The sequence below is a fragment of the Miniopterus natalensis genome, chromosome 10 (genome assembly GCF_054644295.1).
Source record: "Miniopterus natalensis isolate mMinNat1 chromosome 10, mMinNat1.hap1, whole genome shotgun sequence".
Lineage (NCBI taxonomy): Eukaryota > Metazoa > Chordata > Mammalia > Chiroptera > Miniopteridae > Miniopterus > Miniopterus natalensis.
This window is the reverse complement of record NC_142090.1, coordinates 55,496,694-55,516,668: the sequence shown is the minus strand read 5'-3', so window position 1 is coordinate 55,516,668 and position 19,975 is coordinate 55,496,694. Positions and strand designations below refer to the sequence as shown.

At 40.0% G+C, this 19,975-nt stretch overlaps 1 protein-coding gene across 1 annotated transcript in view; it reads left to right on the top strand.

The window, feature by feature from the left end:
• The window catches only part of ABCB1 (ATP binding cassette subfamily B member 1), a 79,710-nt gene that overhangs the window by 44,455 nt on the left and 15,280 nt on the right, over window positions 1-19,975 (top strand). The window contains exons 10-21 of the mRNA XM_087821129.1: window positions 1,085-1,198; window positions 1,343-1,453; window positions 1,634-1,759; window positions 1,875-2,078; window positions 2,384-2,554; window positions 4,731-4,892; window positions 5,663-5,839; window positions 6,329-6,475; window positions 8,973-9,080; window positions 12,369-12,446; window positions 15,163-15,246; window positions 17,782-17,985. Coding sequence (XP_087677255.1) covers window positions 1,085-1,198; window positions 1,343-1,453; window positions 1,634-1,759; window positions 1,875-2,078; window positions 2,384-2,554; window positions 4,731-4,892; window positions 5,663-5,839; window positions 6,329-6,475; window positions 8,973-9,080; window positions 12,369-12,446; window positions 15,163-15,246; window positions 17,782-17,985 — 1,686 coding nt within the window. The remainder of the gene's footprint in view (window positions 1-1,084; window positions 1,199-1,342; window positions 1,454-1,633; window positions 1,760-1,874; window positions 2,079-2,383; window positions 2,555-4,730; window positions 4,893-5,662; window positions 5,840-6,328; window positions 6,476-8,972; window positions 9,081-12,368; window positions 12,447-15,162; window positions 15,247-17,781; window positions 17,986-19,975) is intronic.

Below are 19,975 nucleotides of genomic sequence, written 5' to 3'. Positions count from 1 at the left end.
TTACGAATGGTTTTAATCAAAAAGCTTTTATTAGGATAGTGATACTGTGGGTGAACCTAGGTTGTGATAAGAGAAGTATTCTGCTTAACCATGACGTAGATAAGCAGTTTTAAATCCAGCGTTCACTGAGCTCAGATCTGCCCTACATACGGGAAGCATCCAGAATAGTGAGTGAACAAGCACAGGGTTTGATATCAGGCCTACCTGGTCCAAATTCCAGCCGCACAGCTTTTATCTGCATGATTTGGGACGGTGGCCATCTAGACTTTTCAAGCGGTCATACCTTTTTTACCAAATAGAAATGGCAGTGTTGTAAGGACTATATTCATGTTGATAAAAATGAATATAGAATCACTTAGCAAAATTCCTTTTATGTAAATTACTGGGTTCTAAAATGACTGTGTGGTTTAGACAGGAAAGAATAGTGACATTAGTTCTCTCTAACCCAGATGAGAAACAAAGTGAAAACCAAATCTTTTATCAATAAGAAACTGATTTGGGCAAAATGAAAAAAATAAAAACCTGTTTATCAGACCTCAAAGAGAACACAGTTTGGTAGAAGGGATAAAAAGACAACCTGATAAAGGAAAATAAGCTTTAGGGGTATGTGCTTTATAATTTACAAAATATTGTTATATGTACTGTTCCACTTGATACACCACCTCTAAGGTTGCTGGGTAGGGAAAGCAGAATCTTGCCTGTTTTTGCAAATAGAGAAATTAAAGCCCAGAAACTCTAGAAGAATTACCTGAAGACATATAGCCAGTTAGGGCTTAATCCAGGATTCAGACCTGGACCTTCTGTGTCTCCTACTAGGGTTTATTTCCACTATCCTCTGCTGATATTTTGTTATAGTAGTTTGGTCCTGTAGAACTTGCAACATTGTTTCACTGAGGAAATAAGACTAATTTTGCATTCTAAGTGGAAAAGTACTTAAATTTTTAAAAATATTTTTAACACCCAGTATTCATATGTTGCCTTGCCATTTTAAAATTTAATCAGTTTTATTAAAAGAAAAAGAAGTATGAAACAATTGTATTAAACACTACCTTAATAACTAGATGGTTTCCTTCACATTCCTCAGGTCTTCTTCTCTGTATTAATTGGGGCTTTTAGTATTGGACAGGCATCTCCAAGCATTGAAGCATTTGCTAATGCAAGAGGAGCAGCATATGAAATCTTCAAGATCATTGATAATGTAAGTCTAAGCTGGCTATTTATTCAGCTGCCTAAAAGTTTTTCTAGTTTAAAGTAGATTTCTTTATTACTTGTTCCAGCTTTCTACAAACATCACTGAAAGTAGTTGTAACCTAGTAATCTTCTGAAATTTTATTCTGTTTAGAAGCCAAGCATTGACAGCTATTCGAAGAACGGCCACAAACCAGATAACATTAAGGGAAATTTGGAATTCACAGATGTTCACTTCAGTTACCCATCTCGAAAAGAAGTTAAGGTACATGATAAATGGTTAATCAACGATTCAACGATGTATTGGACAAAGAGTTTCTGATACTTTCCTTTAGCAACTGTGAAAGAATATGGTTATTTAAACCCTGCTTTGAATTCAGCTGCCATTTCATAGCCCCAGGATCTGTGCATTGCTTTTAAGTTTCTTTCTCATTCATCCTGGTAGGTCTTGAACGGCCTCAACCTGCAGGTTCAGAGTGGGCAGACGGTGGCCCTGGTTGGGAACAGCGGCTGTGGGAAGAGCACGACCGTCCAGCTGATGCAGAGGCTCTATGACCCCACAGAGGGCATGGTGAGAGGGCGCTTGCTGACCTAGACGCTGCAGGGACCCGCAGTCACCCGCAGTGCCATTGCAGACACACTGCAGCTCCGCAGTGTATGAGATTCACACTTACTTTTTATTTCAGGTCAGTATTGACGGACAGGACATCAGGACCATAAACGTAAGGTATCTGCGGGAAATTATTGGAGTGGTGAGTCAGGAACCTGTGCTGTTTGCCACCACGATAGCTGAAAATATTCGCTATGGCCGTGAAAATGTCACCATGGATGAGATTGAGAAAGCTGTCAAGGAAGCCAACGCCTATGACTTTATCATGAAACTGCCTAATGTAAGTCCTTCTTGATCTTTGCCATGCTAGAGGTTCAGAGAATAGAATGCTGATCTAAGGCATAACAAGTCAGGAAACTTGAAACTAGAGAAAGCCCCGAAGAAGGGAAATCTAGATTACTTCAAATTTTTAAGCTATAGCTGCAATCATATTTTTAAAAATTAGAGTTGGTTTTTGCTAAGCTTTAAGGAACTTGGATCATATTACTCGTAAGGGTGGCATTGTTTAGGGGATTCCTTCCCATCTTTACATGGGAGCTGAGATAGCGTTTCTTTCACTAAACCCTCCTATGTTTTCTGTTGTAGAAATTTGACACTCTGGTTGGAGAGAGAGGGGCGCAGCTGAGTGGGGGACAGAAACAGAGAATCGCCATCGCTCGGGCCCTGGTTCGCAACCCCAAGATCCTGCTGCTGGATGAGGCCACCTCAGCCTTGGACACGGAAAGCGAAGCAGTGGTTCAGGTGGCCCTGGATAAGGTCTGTGAGCCTCTATTCAAACCAACGTGATTTATAAGCATGAGAACATTGCACCATAAATTGTTCCTAGTATTACTTTTATTGTTTTGTTTTTTGTTTTTGTTTTTTTGAGAGAGAGAACAAGGGGGAGAGAGAGAAAGACAAAAAAACATCGATTTGTTGTTCCACTTATTTATGCATTCATTGGTTGATTCTTTCATGTGCCCTGACTGGGGATTGAACCCATAACCTTGGCTTTATCAAGACGATGCTCTAACCAACTGAGCAACCCAGCCAGGGCCTTAGTATTATTTTAAAAAAAGGAAATTTCCAGTCTCTTCTAAAGTGATTCCTTCCACTATCAAAATAAAATAATCAAGCCTCTGGATCTGTTTGTTTAAGTTCCGTTTATTTCTTTTTTTTTTTTTAAGTAGAGATGAATAAACTTTCATTGAAAGGTTACTTGCAAATTTTTAAAATTAAACAATGAGACATATAGACTCAAAGGAAAATTCGTCTTCATTGTAACCTTGAAAACATAGCTTTACAGATAACCAACCCCTCTCTTGAGGTTTTGTGAGTTTTTACTTTTGTTGACAAGAGGAAAATATAATCTGAAGGTTCACATTTAATTTCTAAGATGTTAAACACCTGTTGAAGACTCTGGGACATGAGAAACCGCTTATCCCCAGGAGAGGGGCCATGAAATGTCCTTAACTATCAACAGGGTTTGACCTTCTTGCAATTCTGAGTCCATGCGACTCATTCACCAAATCAGATTTGAGCACTTTTTCTGTGCCGGGGCACCAGGTGCTGCGTCCCTGGCATATGATGGTAACCAGGCCAGCTCTGTGAGGACCAGGAACGTGGAGACCTTTTAACCCGAAAGTGCTCTGAGTTGAAGTGTCACAGTGGAATTCAAAGATGAACTCATATTTGTTCCAAGTCTTCCCCTGTCTAATAATAAAACAACACTGCGTGTTCCTTTAAACATCCTGTCATTGTGCTTAATAGATTGTTGAGGGAGGAAAAAGGTTATAAAAATCGTGTGATCCAAAATTGTGGCGTTTTCCTCCTTCACTATGCTTATCTGTAATTTCACATCTGTGTTTTCTTATTAGTCTACAATAGAACTATGTATTAAATTATAAATAAAAACTATTTTAAAAGGGTGCATTTAAAAATACTTTTCGTTATCTTTTTCTTGAAAGCATCGAAAGAACTGAGCCATTGTCTTCTCTGCTTTCTAGTTGCCACCTGCTAATTTTTCTACATGTATTTTTTTCCCGTAGAGTTTTCCACTTTTTCTCATATTGCTTCTGATACCTTCTTTTATTTGTTTGTTTTGAGAATTGTATTGCTAGTTCCTGGAGAAAAATATGGAATAACAAAAACCATAAGCCTTGGGAAAGTTACAGAGCCTAAAGAGCTTTCCGACAAGTTCTGGTTATCTGGGTGTGTTTCATATTAAAATAAAAATGAGATTGGCATTGAAAAACATTGATATAGCTCTTCACCTAGGCAAAGTGCCATTTATTTAGTACTTCCTGTGCGTACGGCACAATGCTTCCTGTGCATTATTTTATTTGGTCATCACAGTTACTCAAAGAAATAAGTACTATTGTTATACTCATTTGGCCAATGCCTGGGCTCTAAGGTTTTTTACTTTGTACCATTTTATGTTTGAATAAATTGAGCCTCACACTGGTTAAAAGATACAACCCTGGAATTCATAAATGCCAGAACTAAGATTAATGTGCTGCTGGAGCCTGTCTGGACTGTGCTGCCCCCTACTGTCTGTCTGTCTTGATCATTCAAATATCCTGTGAAACAGCTACTGTGCGCCAGTGTGTCACACTGGCCTGTGTCTGCTCTGACTGGCCAGTGCCTGGGCTCTAAGGTTTTTCACTTTGTATAAGCCCCTGATTATTACTGTAAACTTAGATTGATAGAGGTTAAGTGAAATGCTTAGAGGTGTACATAATAGTGACTGTCATATTTGTACTTACCTTTAATATAATAAAATAGCATTTAAACTATTATCAGTTGAATATTTATTAAAGCCAGAGACTACTTTATGTAGCTTAGATGGTTTTACAATGCCCAAGGCATTGATACTCCGTAAATACAAGTTGAATGAATGAATTTTTGCATTCAATTATTCATGTGTTCAAAAGTCAGATTTTTCTCCCTTTAGGCCAGAAGAGGCCGGACCACCATTGTGATAGCTCATCGGTTGTCTACAGTTCGTAATGCTGACGTCATTGCTGGTTTTGATAATGGAGTCATTGTGGAAAAAGGAAACCATGATGAACTCATGAAAGAGAAAGGCATTTACTTCAAACTTGTCACAATGCAGGTATAGTTTAACTCTGGATTTTCCTAAAGCATCTCAGGTATACACTAATTTTGCTGTGTTTAGTACTATAAATAAATGTTAGTTTACTTGATTATCTTGAGAAGTGGGAAAAAAATACTTGAGGGATTCAGGATTAGACCACTGTTGTGGATATTTTATTTTCTCTTTAAAGGAGGGGAAATGAAGAAGGATAATTAAAGAAAGTTAAAGAAAAGTTTTAAAAGGTTTAAAGGTGAGCCATACGCTGTGGTGGCCACATGTGGCTATTGAGCAGAACAGTGGTTAATCTGAATTGAAGTGTTTGTTAGTAGGAAATGCATACCAGATTCTGAAGACAGTACCAGAAAAGAATGCAAAATATCTCAGTAAACTTTTTCATCAATTACATGTTAAAATGCTGATGTCTTGGATACATTAGGTAAAATAGATAATTAAATTTGATTTTATTTTTAATGTGGCCACTGAGAAAATTTTAAATGACAACTGTGGTTCACAGTATGGCTTGTAGTGTGTTACTGTTGACAGCACTAGATCAGCTACGTGGAGTGGATGTCATGTTATTTCAGCATGTTTAGTGGGAATCCTTCTTATTTAGTGGTTTTAATTTTCAAATATACTATATTACAAAAAAAAAAAAATAGCAGTTTAACTTCATCCTTTCCTGCATATTTACTCAGATTACCATTTTCCTTGATGTCTGATAGTCAGTGATTAATTTTCATTGGTTAACTGAGCCTAACCAGCTTATGCATGTACCTTGTTTATTTTAGACAGGAGGAAATGAAATTGAATTAGAAAATGAAATTAGTGAATCCAAAGGTGAAATGGATGCCTTGGAAATGTCTCCAAAAGATTCAGGATCCAGTCTAATAAGAAGAAGATCATCTTGCAAGAGTATCAGTGCACCAAAAAGCCAAGACAGAAAACTTAGTGAAAAAGAGGCCTTGGTACGGAGCGGGATTGAGGGCTAGGACTGGGGTAGGAGTGAGAACAAGAAAAGGTTATCCAGAATTCTCCTGTCCTATCCCCCAGAGCATTCCACAAACGAAAATCTCAGCATTTTAGACTTGGGTTAGAATTTATGAATGATAATTTATTGGTCAAGAATTATAGAATTAAAATTTATAATGTGAAGAAACAGATTATAACCGGTCTTCAAATATAAATCTATTCTTTTATCCCTACTTGCAAATATTTTTGTCATTTTTGTGGAAATATCATTTATTTCTTTAAAAATAGAGGAGTAATGTAGCAGAATCTTTTGGTGTTTTATTATTATTTTTTAAAGCTAAAGAGCCATCAATTGATAAGAATTAGATATATTCATTAAAAATTTTTTTTTTTTTTTTTGCATATGGGAGAACTGTTCATCATTAAATCAATTAAGTATCAATTCTTTTTCCAACAAGCCTGTTGTAATGTTTTGTGTTTGCCAGGGTGAAGATGTCCCTCCAGTTTCCTTTTGGAGGATTCTGAAGCTGAATGCTACTGAATGGCCTTATTTTGTGGTGGGTATATTTTGTGCCATTGTAAATGGAGGCCTGCAACCATCATTTTCAATAATATTTTCAAAGATCATAGGGGTGAGTGTTTACATTTACTTTCTGGATTTACTTGTGAGTCCTGACAAAAGAATGAATTGTTTGTGTTTGTAACGGTATACAAAAGCCACAAAAAACATGTACCTTCATATGAAACTAAGCAGCTTGGAGATGTAAGAATAGAAGACTGGTTTGGGATAGGAAAGCTCATTTTTTTAATCTCCCTTTGTTCTGGCAGTCGGTTTCTACTAGGGCCCAGGAGACCAGATCCCTGAAAGAGTCAGTGAAACTGCCTAGGTGACTGTCCCTTACCTGCCATCACTAGGCTCTGAGTAAACCTCATGAGCTGTCATATCACCACTGTGCAGAGAGAGTTCCTTGTGTATTTGTCATACTGGCTTGAGAGGGAGCTCTTCTCCCACATACCCACTTATCAGGACGTGAGCAGGCCTAGCTTGCTGCCTCATAAGCTGCCCATCTCACTTGTTAAGATGCAAACAAATGGAACGGGCTTCCTAAAGATTGAGATTGACATACATTGGTTGCACCTGCTTTTAATGACGGCATTTTCAACAATAAAGTTACAGTCCAGGCAGGAATGCTTTCTGTTTAGTGACAGATATTCAAACCTCAAGCTGAGGATACCCTTCCCCTAACTTCTAGAAATACTGTGGGAAAAGAGATTAATCACTACGTAAAACATAGGCCAAAACACTAACTTTTGATTGAATCACAAAACACCAAAAATATTCAGGTTTACCCCTGCCTGGTTGATATTCATATGTTTAATATATTCATTCAAAAAATATTTTTTCAGTGTCAGCCTTGTGCCAGCTACTGTTCTAGGGGCTGAAAAAGTAGCAGGAAGGAGATAGTGTCCAGTTGCATGGAGCATATGTTCTAGGTCAGGGGTTAGCAAATATTTTCTATAAAGGATAAGAGAGTGAATATTTTAGGCTTTGTAGGCCATGTGGTCTCTGTGGCAAATACTCAACCTTGTCATTGTAATGCAAAAGTAATCATGTTAAAACGTTACATAAACATTTGGCTGGTGGCCCACATTTTGCCAATTCCTCTTCTAACATTGTCTTGCAGGCTGAGAGGGAGACAGTGGCATCATTAGGAAAAAATGAAATTGGATTAGTCAGGAATGGGTTTAGCTGTGCATAACAAAAACTCAACTTCAGAATTTTTTTGTTTCTCTCATTCCTTACATAACAATAGATCTAAAAGCAGGTGGTCCAGGATTGACACATTAGCTCCTAGATATTAGGTAGGGAACCAGCCATCTGCCTCATTGAAGGTTTGTAACACAGAATTTAAGGTTGTAGGCTCAGAGTTAGATTGCTTGGGTTTATAGCCTTGGATCGTCACTTGCTTGGCTGTGTTACCTTGAACAAGGTAATTAACCTCTCTGTGCTTCAGTCTTCCTCTGTGTAAAATAGTGATAATAAGACAAACTTCAAGAGATGGTTGTGAGGATAAAAGGAATAGTATACATGGCTTTGCTTAGAATAGTACCTGGCACAGAGTAAGAGCTCACTGATTGGTAGCTGTTATTTTTGTTGGAATGACTAATCAAGAAAAATTAATTTTTTCTAAAAAGCTTTTGTCTTTACAAAGGGTAAAGTTGTCTGGGTTGGCTTAGGAATGTGACTGTTACAACACTGGTTTCAGCTCACTGTTTAGGGTGGTTGGCTTTCTTTCCCCATGGAGCGGTTATTCTGTGTTCCTAGAGCCCGATACATCCTAGTAGCTCTTCTGACCATCTCTGGAAATGTCTCCGTGTGTGGTGTTGGGTCAGCTGGCTGTAGTTCCCCACAGGCTTTCTAACTAGCCATCCGACGAAGAAGGCTGGGTCAAGGAAGCACCTCTCTTTTTTTTTTTAAATTCTCACATGAGGATATTTTTTCCATTGCTTTTCAGAGACAGTGGAAGGGAGATAAGGGGAGAGAGAGAGAAATCGATTGGTTGCCTCCTGCATGTGCCCCAGGGCCAGGGATCTTGCCTGCAACTGAGGCTGGAATCAAACCTGGGACCCTTTAGTCCGAAGGCCAATGCTCAAACCACTGAGCCAAACCGGCCAGGGCGGTACCTCTCTGTTTTTGTGCTGAGTGAATGACCACTTTTCTCTGGTTGTATCAAAATCCCATCAGCAGACTTGTCTCCAGACACCTTGGGACAATTTGAAATGTCCAAATTGGAAAGCAGTGAACTGCAGTACAGTGTCGTTTCCCACCGAAGGAGGAACAGAGTGTTTGTGATGGGTTCTCCTTGACCTAGTGGGTGTGGCACTCATTGCTCCAAGAGGGAGCGTGAGCAGGGAGTGTTGGGTCCCTTCGGGAATGGCAGCCCCATTATCAGCCTCAGGAAGGGAATCTACTTACACCTTTAAGCTAGGGGTTAAGAAGCCAACCCGACCTCCATTATACGGAGGCTGTCTTGACCCCTGAATAGTGTGCTAGATGGGAAATGGGTCTGACCCCGAATCACTTCTTCAGCGATTGACTTCAAAACCCTTTAATTATTTTCTTAACAGATTTTTACCAGAGACGGTGATCCTATAACAAAACGACAGAACAGTAACTTGTTCTCGCTGTTGTTTCTAGTCCTTGGAATTATTTCTTTTATTACATTTTTCCTTCAGGTAAATGTTTATATTTTTACTTTATTGATTTTGAGAAATGCATCACGATTCCACTGTAGGAATTTATAAACATCTCTGTAATTTCCTTTTTAGTAGAATTGCTCCTATATTAACTGGGCTATTAGCAGCCAAATTTCGTTGGATATTTTTTAAAAAATGTTTTGCTTCTTCTGGCTCTCGTGCTTACCTCTTCAGCTGGGATGTTAGTGAAATCAGAGGGAACAGGGCAGAGGAATTAGATGCTCTGAGAGATTAGTGTGGTAAGGCGTTACGGGTTTTCGTGTTAGACCTAGGTCGAGTACAAGTTGAACCAGTTTTTAATTTTGTATCCTTGGGCAAATAAGTAATTAAAACATTCCCCATCTGTAAAATAGGGATCATTATCTGCCTGTAGATGATTAAAAGAGATAATGTGACTAAGTGCCCAGGCCTGTGTGAGGCACTTGCAAACACTCAAATCACTTGTTGAATGAATAAATTATTAGCCGCATGTGACTTTTTATTTTTTTTAATTAATTTATTTTTTAAACATATATCTTTATTGATTTCAGAGGAGGAAAGGAGAGGGAGAGAGAGAGATAGAAACATCACTGATGAGAGAGTCATTGATCGAGCCCTCAACCTGGGCATGTGCCCTGACCGGGAATCAAACCCCGATCGCCTGGATCCCAGGTCGATGCTCAACCGCTGAGCCATGCCCGGCCGGGCAACACATGTGACTTTTTAAAGACGGAATTTTGAATAGGTCTCTTTATTTAACATGTTGTAAGCCTGTATTGATATATATATATATATATATATATATATATATTAATATGTCTTTATTGATTTTCAGAGAGAGGAAGGGAGAAGGAGAGAGACAGATAGCAACATCAATGATGAGAGAGTCATTGATCGGCTGCCTCCTGCACGTCCCCTAGTGGGAATCGAGCCCGCAACCCGGGCATGTGCCCTGCCCTGGAATCAGACCTTGATCTCCTGGATCACAGGTCGATGCTCAACCACCGAGCCACGCCAGTTGGGCTGTATTGATATTTTTAATAGAACATTGTTCTGGACATTGTGTCGGGGGTATGAAAAAAAGACCGAACTCTGTCATTGCTAAGTACTTCGAGTCTCACTGAGGAATTCGACCATGCTATACGTAGATGTGACATTCTGGCTATATGCAAGATTGCCATAGCAAGTCTTAATGCCATAGGAGTAGGGAGAAGGTAAAGATTGCTGGGAGTGAAGTTGGTTAAGGAATTTGGAGGGAGGTAGGCTTTGATGCCTTAAACATGAGAGATTGGGATCAGCGAAACCAAGGCAGTTGAAGCAGTACCTTTGTAACATTATGATGCATGGGGAAACGAGCCTGGCTTGCCTGGCAAACCAAGACGGGAATGAGGCTCTGAATTATAGGGCCTCAGAATTGTAGATATGGCGCCAAGCATAATGTTAGAATGCCCACCCATTTAGAAACATGAGGAGGAGCTCCGTGGGTGATGAAATCTCAGGCTCTGGTTCCCACTCTGGTAAGGATTCTCGTAGACCCCGATTCAGATGTCACTGTTCCACCTTAGAACTGTGGCCTCTGGCAATTAAGCAGCCTCTCTAAATCTCAGCTGCTTCTGTAAGGTGGTGATTATAGGGTTGTCATGAGAACTTAATGAGGTAACATGCATAGTGTTGGAGGAAGCACTTAACAACAGCTACTCTCCGTTGTTATATTGTCTCCATGTGAGAAAAGTGATGTTCCTGTGGTGGGTGAGGCATTTCACAGTTCACTCAGTCTCATAGCAGAAACCTTACCCTGCTCATTTCCAAGTAAATGTAACCATTTTAGTAACTTCAGGCTTACATTCAAATAACCTAATTCTCCCTACCCTCCTTCTCCCTGGGTTGGCATCTGCTGGCAGAGGGGTCATGCAACATCGCAGCGCAGGGTGGAGGGCAATGGCCTGCTTCAGGCTGCGAGCCGGAGGGGTGCATGGCCCCATCTGTCCTTCAGTTACACGGCCCAGCCTGGCTGTCCCCTTCATCAGGACCACTTAGAAGAATTGGTTCTTTCTTCGCTTGTGTTCTTTGCATCTGTTTCTTCCCTCTCCCTCAATAGTGTCCAAAACGCTACTTGGGAGCACAGTGGAGACGTGGTTGCCTTCCTCCACTTTTCTAATTCTGCAGGCGATACGGGCTGTTAGTAGGGCCTCTCCTCTCCTGATGCCCCATCCAGCCATTTGCACTCTGCTTTCGCCATGCCATCATGTGGCAGGCGTCATCTGTAACCTGCCACTTCCCAGCACTCCAGAAAGACAGGGGAGCACTGCCTCCTTTTAGTCCTGTACCCCCAAACTCATTGGGGTGAGAGTTCTGTTGCCCTGCCCCCAGATGTGGCCCAGCATGGCTGCACAGTCACAGCTTACTCTATTCTCTCCCAGTAACTTCCTTCCTTCTTCCCAGATACAGAAGCTTATATTTTTGGGGAATGCAGAAGAATAGTATAGAAAATTCTCAGTAAGGCTTCTTCCCCAACCTATTTTTCTCCAAGGCTTTGACTTTTTTAAACTTAGAAACCAAGAATTTGAATTTGATATCTTTATTTTCTGCATCCTTTATGGCTGGGATGACCTTATATTCCCTTTTTACACCTCAGGTCCTGGTTTAATTATTAACAGTACCCCTTTTCACTCTCAAAAGTGTCCTGGTTTGGATGATACATTATATAGCCACCCTGTTTAGAGTGCCCCTACCTTGGGAACAACTCCAGCTTCCTGAGTGACAGACCCCGGTTCACTGGGAGAAAGAAGCAGGGGTGGCCTGCCAGCTAGCTGGGGAGCGCAGTGTCAACTTCAAAACTGGGCTCCCCTGGCGGTGCCATCATAGTATACAGTACTCAAAACATAGCCAACTCTTTACTTTTTAATTTTTTATTTAAAAAATTTTTGTTAAAAAATGTATCTTTTTTTATTTCAGAGAGAGGAAGGGAGAGGGAGAGAGAGAGAGAGAGAAACATCAATGATGAGAGAGTCATTGATCCGCTGCCTCCTGCACGCCCCCCACTGGGGATGGAGCCCACAACCGGGCATGTGCCCTGATGGGGAGTCAAACAGCGATCTGCTGGATCCCAGGCCGATGCTCAACCGCTGAGCCACGCCGGCCGAGCCATAGTCAGCTCTTGAAGTCAGGCTGTCTGTCTTTGCCGCGTGTCCTCTGTAGCAGTGACATCCAGTCCCCCTCCTTTTGTGTAACGGGTGCCTCAGGCTCTGACGAGTCCCCTTCCTTACGGTGTGTTCTCATTCTTCACAGGGATTCACATTTGGCAAGGCTGGAGAGATCCTCACCAAGCGGCTTCGCTACATGGTTTTCAGTTCCATGCTGAGACAGGTATTTCTATTGAGGACTGTGCCCCGGGATGTGCAGGACACCCGGGCTCTGTGGACCCAGGGCTGGGAGCGACGCCAGGCTTCTCAGAGAAGCTCCTGCGTTGCTCTCCCCTGGGCCTCATCGCAAAGATGAGGCTGAATGCGCAGAGGCCGTGCCCCTGTCTGCTGTGGGTGGGCACAGGGTGGCGGTGGGACGGTCTCCAGGGCACACTCGCCTCCAGCCTTAGTCAGCTGTAAGCAGCTGTAAGCAGAGTGGGCAGAGGTGACCATCGGTACCCTTCATCCCTTTCCTCTCTTTCTTTCCTCCTTTCCCCTGGGAAACCCAGGATACTGGTGTTTCTTCCCACCAACGGATGATGCCCTCTTTGACCTTTCTTTCCACAAATAAAAATGCATCGCCACAGCCCATTTATTCACTGCCCAGTTTGTTTGCTGGGGCTAGACTGATAAGACTAATTTAAGCTGAGTGTTACTAGCTGACAGTGACTTAATTTAATGCTGCTCGCATTTTACATCTTCAAAACCCTCACAGACAGGTGCGCTGTTTTCCTGAGGAAACGGGGACAGGAGATTCAGGGAATGTAGCCCAAAGCGCCCAGTTCAAACAGGAAAGTTTCTTTAACAGTCATAAAAATTTTGTACCTGACTTTGTAATATAATTTCCCACTGATCGTTGTCAGTAAATAAAATGATGCTGCAAAGGATGCCCCAGACATGCCGGGGCACTTGAACCCTGGCTGAGAAGCATCCGTTTGCTGTGTTAGTATCTCTGGATGACATTCACATTTTCCCAGCTGCCTCGGGTTCCTCAGTCCTCTCCCACTCCTACCACTCAATGCTGCTTAAAAAGACACAGTTATCGGAATTGTTAGTTAGTGACCAACAGAGCCAGGGCTGAATCTAATGAGTGACAGAACACTATTCGAAGGAGGGCCCTGACCTAGGGCTCTCAGTCAGATTTTGATAGCTGAGATTCCTCTTAGGCACGAGGCTGACCTTGGTCTAGGGCCAAGTGCCACATTACCCCACCAGCCCCCAGGCCTACTCCTAGGTCCATTACAGTTTGGAAGCTGAGCAGATAGTTTGTGTAAAGCCCTATCCATAAATGATTAAATCCAGATATCATACATTTAAGTGCCTCTGCTTACAATACGTAGGATTATAAGTCATTCAAACACAAGTGGATCCTGTCTTCAAAGAAGTTATATTCCAGTGAGGGAGGCACTTAGGGACTTAATAGTTTTAAAAAGCAAATTGATACATGTTATAATGTTATAATGCTGTGTTTTTTTTCTTAAATATTTTGGGGGAAAATGATAGATACTGCTTTAATACAAATCACCAGTTCAGATAACTTCTTAAGACCATAGTTATTTTTGTTACAGACATAAATGCATACCTCAAACATACAATTACTTTAATATTTGTGTATTTTAAAACGTGGTTTTACAAAGAAAATCTTATGTTGAATGTGAATTTTTACTCTAGACTTCTTTTGTTGCGTTTTTAAAGACCCAATTCATTTGTTCTGCCCTGAATTACAGTTATCTAGCTGAATAGCAGTTCTCTATTTGGATGTCTAATAAACGTTTCATACTTATTTCCAGAATTGAACTTCAGACTCTCCCCTCCCCACAGGGTCCATTCCTTGTCTAGTCTTCCTCCATGTTAGTAAATAGCATCTTCATTCCACCAGTTGTTTAGGCTAAAAACCTCAGAATCATCCTTGACTCCTATCTTTCTGTTTAACATTACAATAGCCTCCTAACTGCTTTCACACATTCTTATTGCAACCCAGTAGGTTCACCTCCCAAGAGCCAGAGTCATTCTTCTAAAATGAAAGTCAGGTCACAGCCTTCTGCCCCAACCTACTGGAAAGCTATCCATATCTCTCAGGATAAAAATGTGGAATCTTTATAGTTGCCTGTAAGGTCACACATGGTGTCATCCTCCCTGCCTCACCCCCTTACCTCTCAGACCTCATCACCCACAGCTTCTCCTATTTTTTGCTACATAGTTAATAAAGCACTGACTCTCTGAACAAAGGTATGAGAGAGTAGAGGAGGGTCTCAGAGAGACAAATGAGAAAGGAAATCTGTCTAGAGGAAGTGGCAACTTGTACAAATTCACACAAAGGTGCTTTTAAGGCCAGTGGCTGCCCTTAAGACTTTCTTGCTAGTGCATGAACAGATAAAGTATGTCCTTGCCACAGGGCCTTTGCACATGTCAGTTGTCCATTCTCTCAGATATTCTCATTCTTCTGTTTATTCAAATCTATTCTCAAATGTCACCTTAGAGAGGCCTTCTCTGTTGCCTCCCTAGTCTATAAAATAGCACCTTTCCTCATTTTTATTCTTCTTACCTTGCTCTATTTTTCTTCATAGTATTATTACCACCTGGCATGGTTTGTATTTATTTATTTGTGGCTTTCATCTCTAGCACCCAGGCTTCATGAAAGCAGCAACTTTGTCTTTTTTTGTTCACTATTGTATGGATTGAACACTTAGAAATCATGTTTGGAGCAAATGGGGCATTCAAAAAAAATCTGACAAATTTATGTGTTTGTCTATCAAGCCCCTTCTCTGTTGAGTGTCAAATCCTGAGTGCTTAGTACAGGAGATATAAATGATAAACAGAACTGACCCTCTCATTGTCTTTGGAGCTAAGAGTCTTATAAATAGGGGTTTAAGGTAATAATATCATTTTTGGTGCCACAGGATGTGAGCTGGTTTGATGACCCCAAAAACACCACTGGAGCATTGACGACCAGGCTGGCCAATGACGCTGCTCAAGTTAAAGGGGTAAGTGCCTTCTTTCTGTTAGTGTTTGTCTTAATTGTCCATTTTAAATCTTAGCGTGAAACTAATTTTCTCATTACAGGTGTTAGTTCCTATTATATTTAAGGAAGTGTTACATAACCATATAACCTACACAGTACTGTATATCATGTGCCTTATAGCAAGAATGCTAACTATTTAAATATCATATATTGTTTAGTGTATTGATAACTTACAAGCTTTCTTTTGTTATTTGCTATCTTGTTTATGCTATTAACAGTGTACCTGTGGAAAGATAATTATTTAGCAAAGGAAGTATTTATCAGCATGTCACGCAGGATCAGTCTGTTTTAATGTTCAGTTAATCAACAAAATTTTAATTGCCTCCAGGAAAAAAAAAGGAATGTGTGTAGTTGCTGTAAGAAAATTTAGGGGCACTATAGTTCAGAGGGCAGGGAAGAAAACCTTAAAAAAGGTTGAAACAAATGAATTGGAAGCACATTAAAAAATGAAAGCAAGGATAGAAGAAACAACATTAACAGATTATAAAGCTAAATTTTGCTACTGTATGAATCTCTTTAATTGACATAACTAGAAACTTGAACCAGGACGTTTTGATTTATGGATGAAGTGACAATTTCTTCTTTTACATCTATAACTGTTTATAGCAAAAATATGCTTTTATTCAGTAAGCACAAATATTTTAAAACTGGATTGCAAGCAATACGATGGTGTTTTGAGGAGGAAATAAATATCAATCAGGAGAGGGAAAAACAGGGAAAGGTGAGGAGAAAAATAAGGAGAGGAAGTGAGATACAAATACATGTAGTAAGCACAGTGGAGAGATTGTGAGGGGTCTGTGGGTTTCAAGTGGTCAAGCATTTTTGTCTTCCCTTGCTTCACACTTGGGCTGTGGTGTCCAGAGTGTTGCCTCCTCTCAGCCGTGCGTTTTGAAATTAAATTAAATTAGGCCAAGGGGCTCAATCTCCCCCCATCTTTCCCAACTGAAGGATCTAGATCTTTTACTTCGTCTTTCATGTGCATAACAGACGACTTCATCATCTTTGATCCATTTTACTTATTTCTGTGGCCTTGACTAATATCCAAAGCTAAATATTGGTATGTGTGAAAGGTTATATGCCCAGATAACTCATTGGCCCTGAACTTGGGGGATCATCTGAGTGCTCCTCTCAGTCAGTTGCTGTGGGAATGAGTTCCGAGTAGGACCTGCAGATACTGAGAACAGGAGCAATCCACATCCTCCCTGTGCTGCAGGCTCTCTCCGGGTTGGAACTTTTGACTTGCAAAGCAAAAATGTGTAAATACAGAGAGCTGGCTTTGAAGGCCACTCCACTCTGACTTACGCCAAATTTATCTAAGCACCCCTTTGCTGGAAGCTCAATGACTGCATCAAATACAAATAAATGTTCTATTATTTATGCTGTCTCTTGCACCCCTGGAGCAGTTCCCTGGTGTGGAGTTTAATGAGTAGAGGCTGCTTGGTAGTTGTAGCACCGTTTCCCCCAAATTACTGGTCTATTGTTTATATCACATAAGTGTCGAATGAATTTAGAGGGCCAGTATTGGGGAAGGGGGTGCTGCAAAGGATTCTGTCCTAGATTCACAGCTGAGAGAAGCTTTAGTTATTAACCAATGTACCTGCTCACTTCGGGGTAGGGAGAAAGTTGTCCAAAGTCACAGAGGTGGCGGTGACCACCCTGGACTGTACTCCACCATAATTTTTACCTGAGACCAGCCCCACTCAAGCAGATGGAATTCTGGGAGTGGGAAAGAGCATGGGCCCTTTCCGGACAAAGCAGATCTGGGGGCCAGAGGAGGAATTTGGAATGGCTGGAGGGCACGGGTTGTTTCCCGGGCAGAGGAAGAGAAGTATGGAGGGGTGGACTGAACTGGCTTTCCAGTTTGTCTTCTGGTTTGAGAGTTGGAAATCACTGCATGCTACTGAAAGTCATGCTTCAGGCCCCCTCTGGCATTCAAGTAGAAGGATCTGATGCCTGCCTAATATCCTGAATTGAATTCCATAACTTTCATCTCTCTTTATTTTTTCCAAATCAAATGCAAATTAAATTGAACACAGTAAGCATCCCAGGTATGCTGACGTACATTTGAATATCCTCAATGACAAATGTTAGGCTTAAATTATAAGTAATTCTGCATCTAACATTGGAAATTTCCAACATTCCCAGGTTGATGTAATTGTTAGGCTCCTTTATCTTGTTAATTTGCAGAGCTCGCTTTAGTGATCATGATTTGATTCATGAAAACTTTATTGGTATTAAAAAATCAGAGGAAATAGAAATATGCAATTGAATCCTGCATTATTGACCTTGTACTTTCAGTATTTATTCTGAAGTCATGAAAATCTTCATTTTACAAACCAAATAAACTTACAAGTAAACCTTAAATTTTTTATTCTATTACTGAGAAGATAATTATAGGTTTTCATGAGGCCGAATTGTCACACTCCTAATGAAAATGTAAGCATGAATTTTAAAGATAATGTAAGTGTCCATCTAATTTATTTTGTTTGTTTTGCAGGCAACAGGTTCCAGACTCGCTATAATTGCCCAGAACATAGCAAATCTTGGGACAGGCATTATTATTTCCTTAATCTATGGCTGGCAATTGACGCTTTTACTCTTAGCAATTGTACCCATCATCGCAATAGCAGGAGTTATTGAAATGAAAATGTTATCTGGACATGCACTAAAAGATAAGAAAGAGCTAGAAGGTTCTGGGAAGGTGAGTCCAACTAAGTTAATTGCCTACCTAAGTAGAGTAAAATATTCTAATCAGTGTTATTCTGTTACTATAACTCATTACTACTTATAAGCTCAAAGAATGTTTTTATAAGCATTCCTCAAAGCAATCCTATAACTCTCAATAACAAAAAAACAACAACAATATGGACAGAGGGTCCTGGCTGGGTGGCTCAGTTGATTGGAGAGTCGTCCTACACACAAAAGGTTGTGGGTTCAATTCCCTGTTAGGGTACATACCTGTATTGCAAATTTGGTAACCAGTCGGTGTTTCTCTCTCTCTCTCTCTCTCCTTCCCCCTTTAGTTTCTCTCTCAAAATCCATAAAACCATATCCTCAGGTGGGGATTAAAACAAATTTGTTTTAATGGGCAGAGGACATGAAAAGACATTTCTCCAAAGAGGACGTACAGATGACCAATAGACATGAAAAGATGCTCAACATCACTAATCACCAGGGAAATGCAAATTGAACCACAAAATGAGATATCACCTTATACCTGTTAGCCTCTTCACTGCTGAAGGCAATGTAAAGTGGTGCATCCACTATGGAAAGCAGTGTGGAGGGTTCTCAACAAGTTAAAAATAGGACTCCCATCTGACCCAGTAATTCCACTTCTGGTTATTTAGCCAAAGAAATCCAAAACACTAATTCAAAAAGATATATGCATTCATATGTTCATTGCAGCATTATTTATAACAGCCAAGATATGGAAGCACTTAACTAGTTATTGATAGATGATGGGATAAAGAAGAGGTGGTACACATTTACAATAGAACATTACTCAGCCATAAAAAAAAAGAAAGAAAACTTTGTTTTAAAACAAAGATGTTTTTATTGATTTCAGAGAGAGGAAGGGAGAGGGAGAGAGAGAGATAGAAACATCAATGATGAGACAGTCGTCATTGATCGGCTTCCTGATCGGCTGCCTCCTGCATGCCCCATACTGGGGATTGAGCCCAAAACCCGAGCCATGTGCCCTGACTGGGAATTGAACTGTGACTCCCTGGTTCATAGGTCGATGCTCAACTACTGAGCCACACCAGCCGGGCAAAAAATGAAATCTTGCCATTTGTGACAGCATGGATGGCCATAGAGGTTGTTATGCTAAGTGAAATAAGTCAAATACATATGATTTCACTTATATGTGGAATCAAAGAAACAAAACAAATGAACAAACAAAAGAAAAACAAACTCACAGATACAGAGAATAAACTGATGGTTGCCAGATGGGAGGGGGGTGGGGGAATGAGTGAAAAGGGTAAAGGAATTAAGAAGTACAAATTGCCAGTTATAAATATAGTCAATGGGATGTAAAGTATAGCATGGGGAACATAGTCAATAATATTGTAATAACTATGTATGGTGCCAGGTGGGTACTAGACTTAGGGTGATCACTTAGTAAGTTATATAAATATCTAATCACTATGTTATACACCTGAAACTAATATAATGTTGTATGTCACCTATAATTAATTTAAAAAAATTTTTTAAATAATAAAATGATAGAAACTCTCTGGAAAACAAATTGATAATATGCGCCATGTTTCTTACAAATTAGTTTATTCTCTTTGACCTAGGAATTTCACTTTGAAGAAAATAATCATGGACAAACATTTATGTACAAGGATGATTATCACAGCATTATTTTTACTTTTAAAAAATATATAGAAAACCTTGTTCAATAGTAAAAAATTCTTAAGTGGCTGGGATATTAAGTGGCCCTTTACATATCCTACTATTAATGTATATTTAATGACCTTAGAAACTGCTCTTGATATTTGTTAAGGTAAAAAATAATGCTATAAGACCAAATATAGAATTATATCCCAATTTTATTAAATATGTATATGCTTAGGAAAAAAACCTGTAAGCTGATATGTAAAAGACACCAATATGTAACTTTGTATTATTTCTATGCCTTTTTAATATTTTCCAAATATTCAGTTGTCCTGAATGATAAATATAAAGAG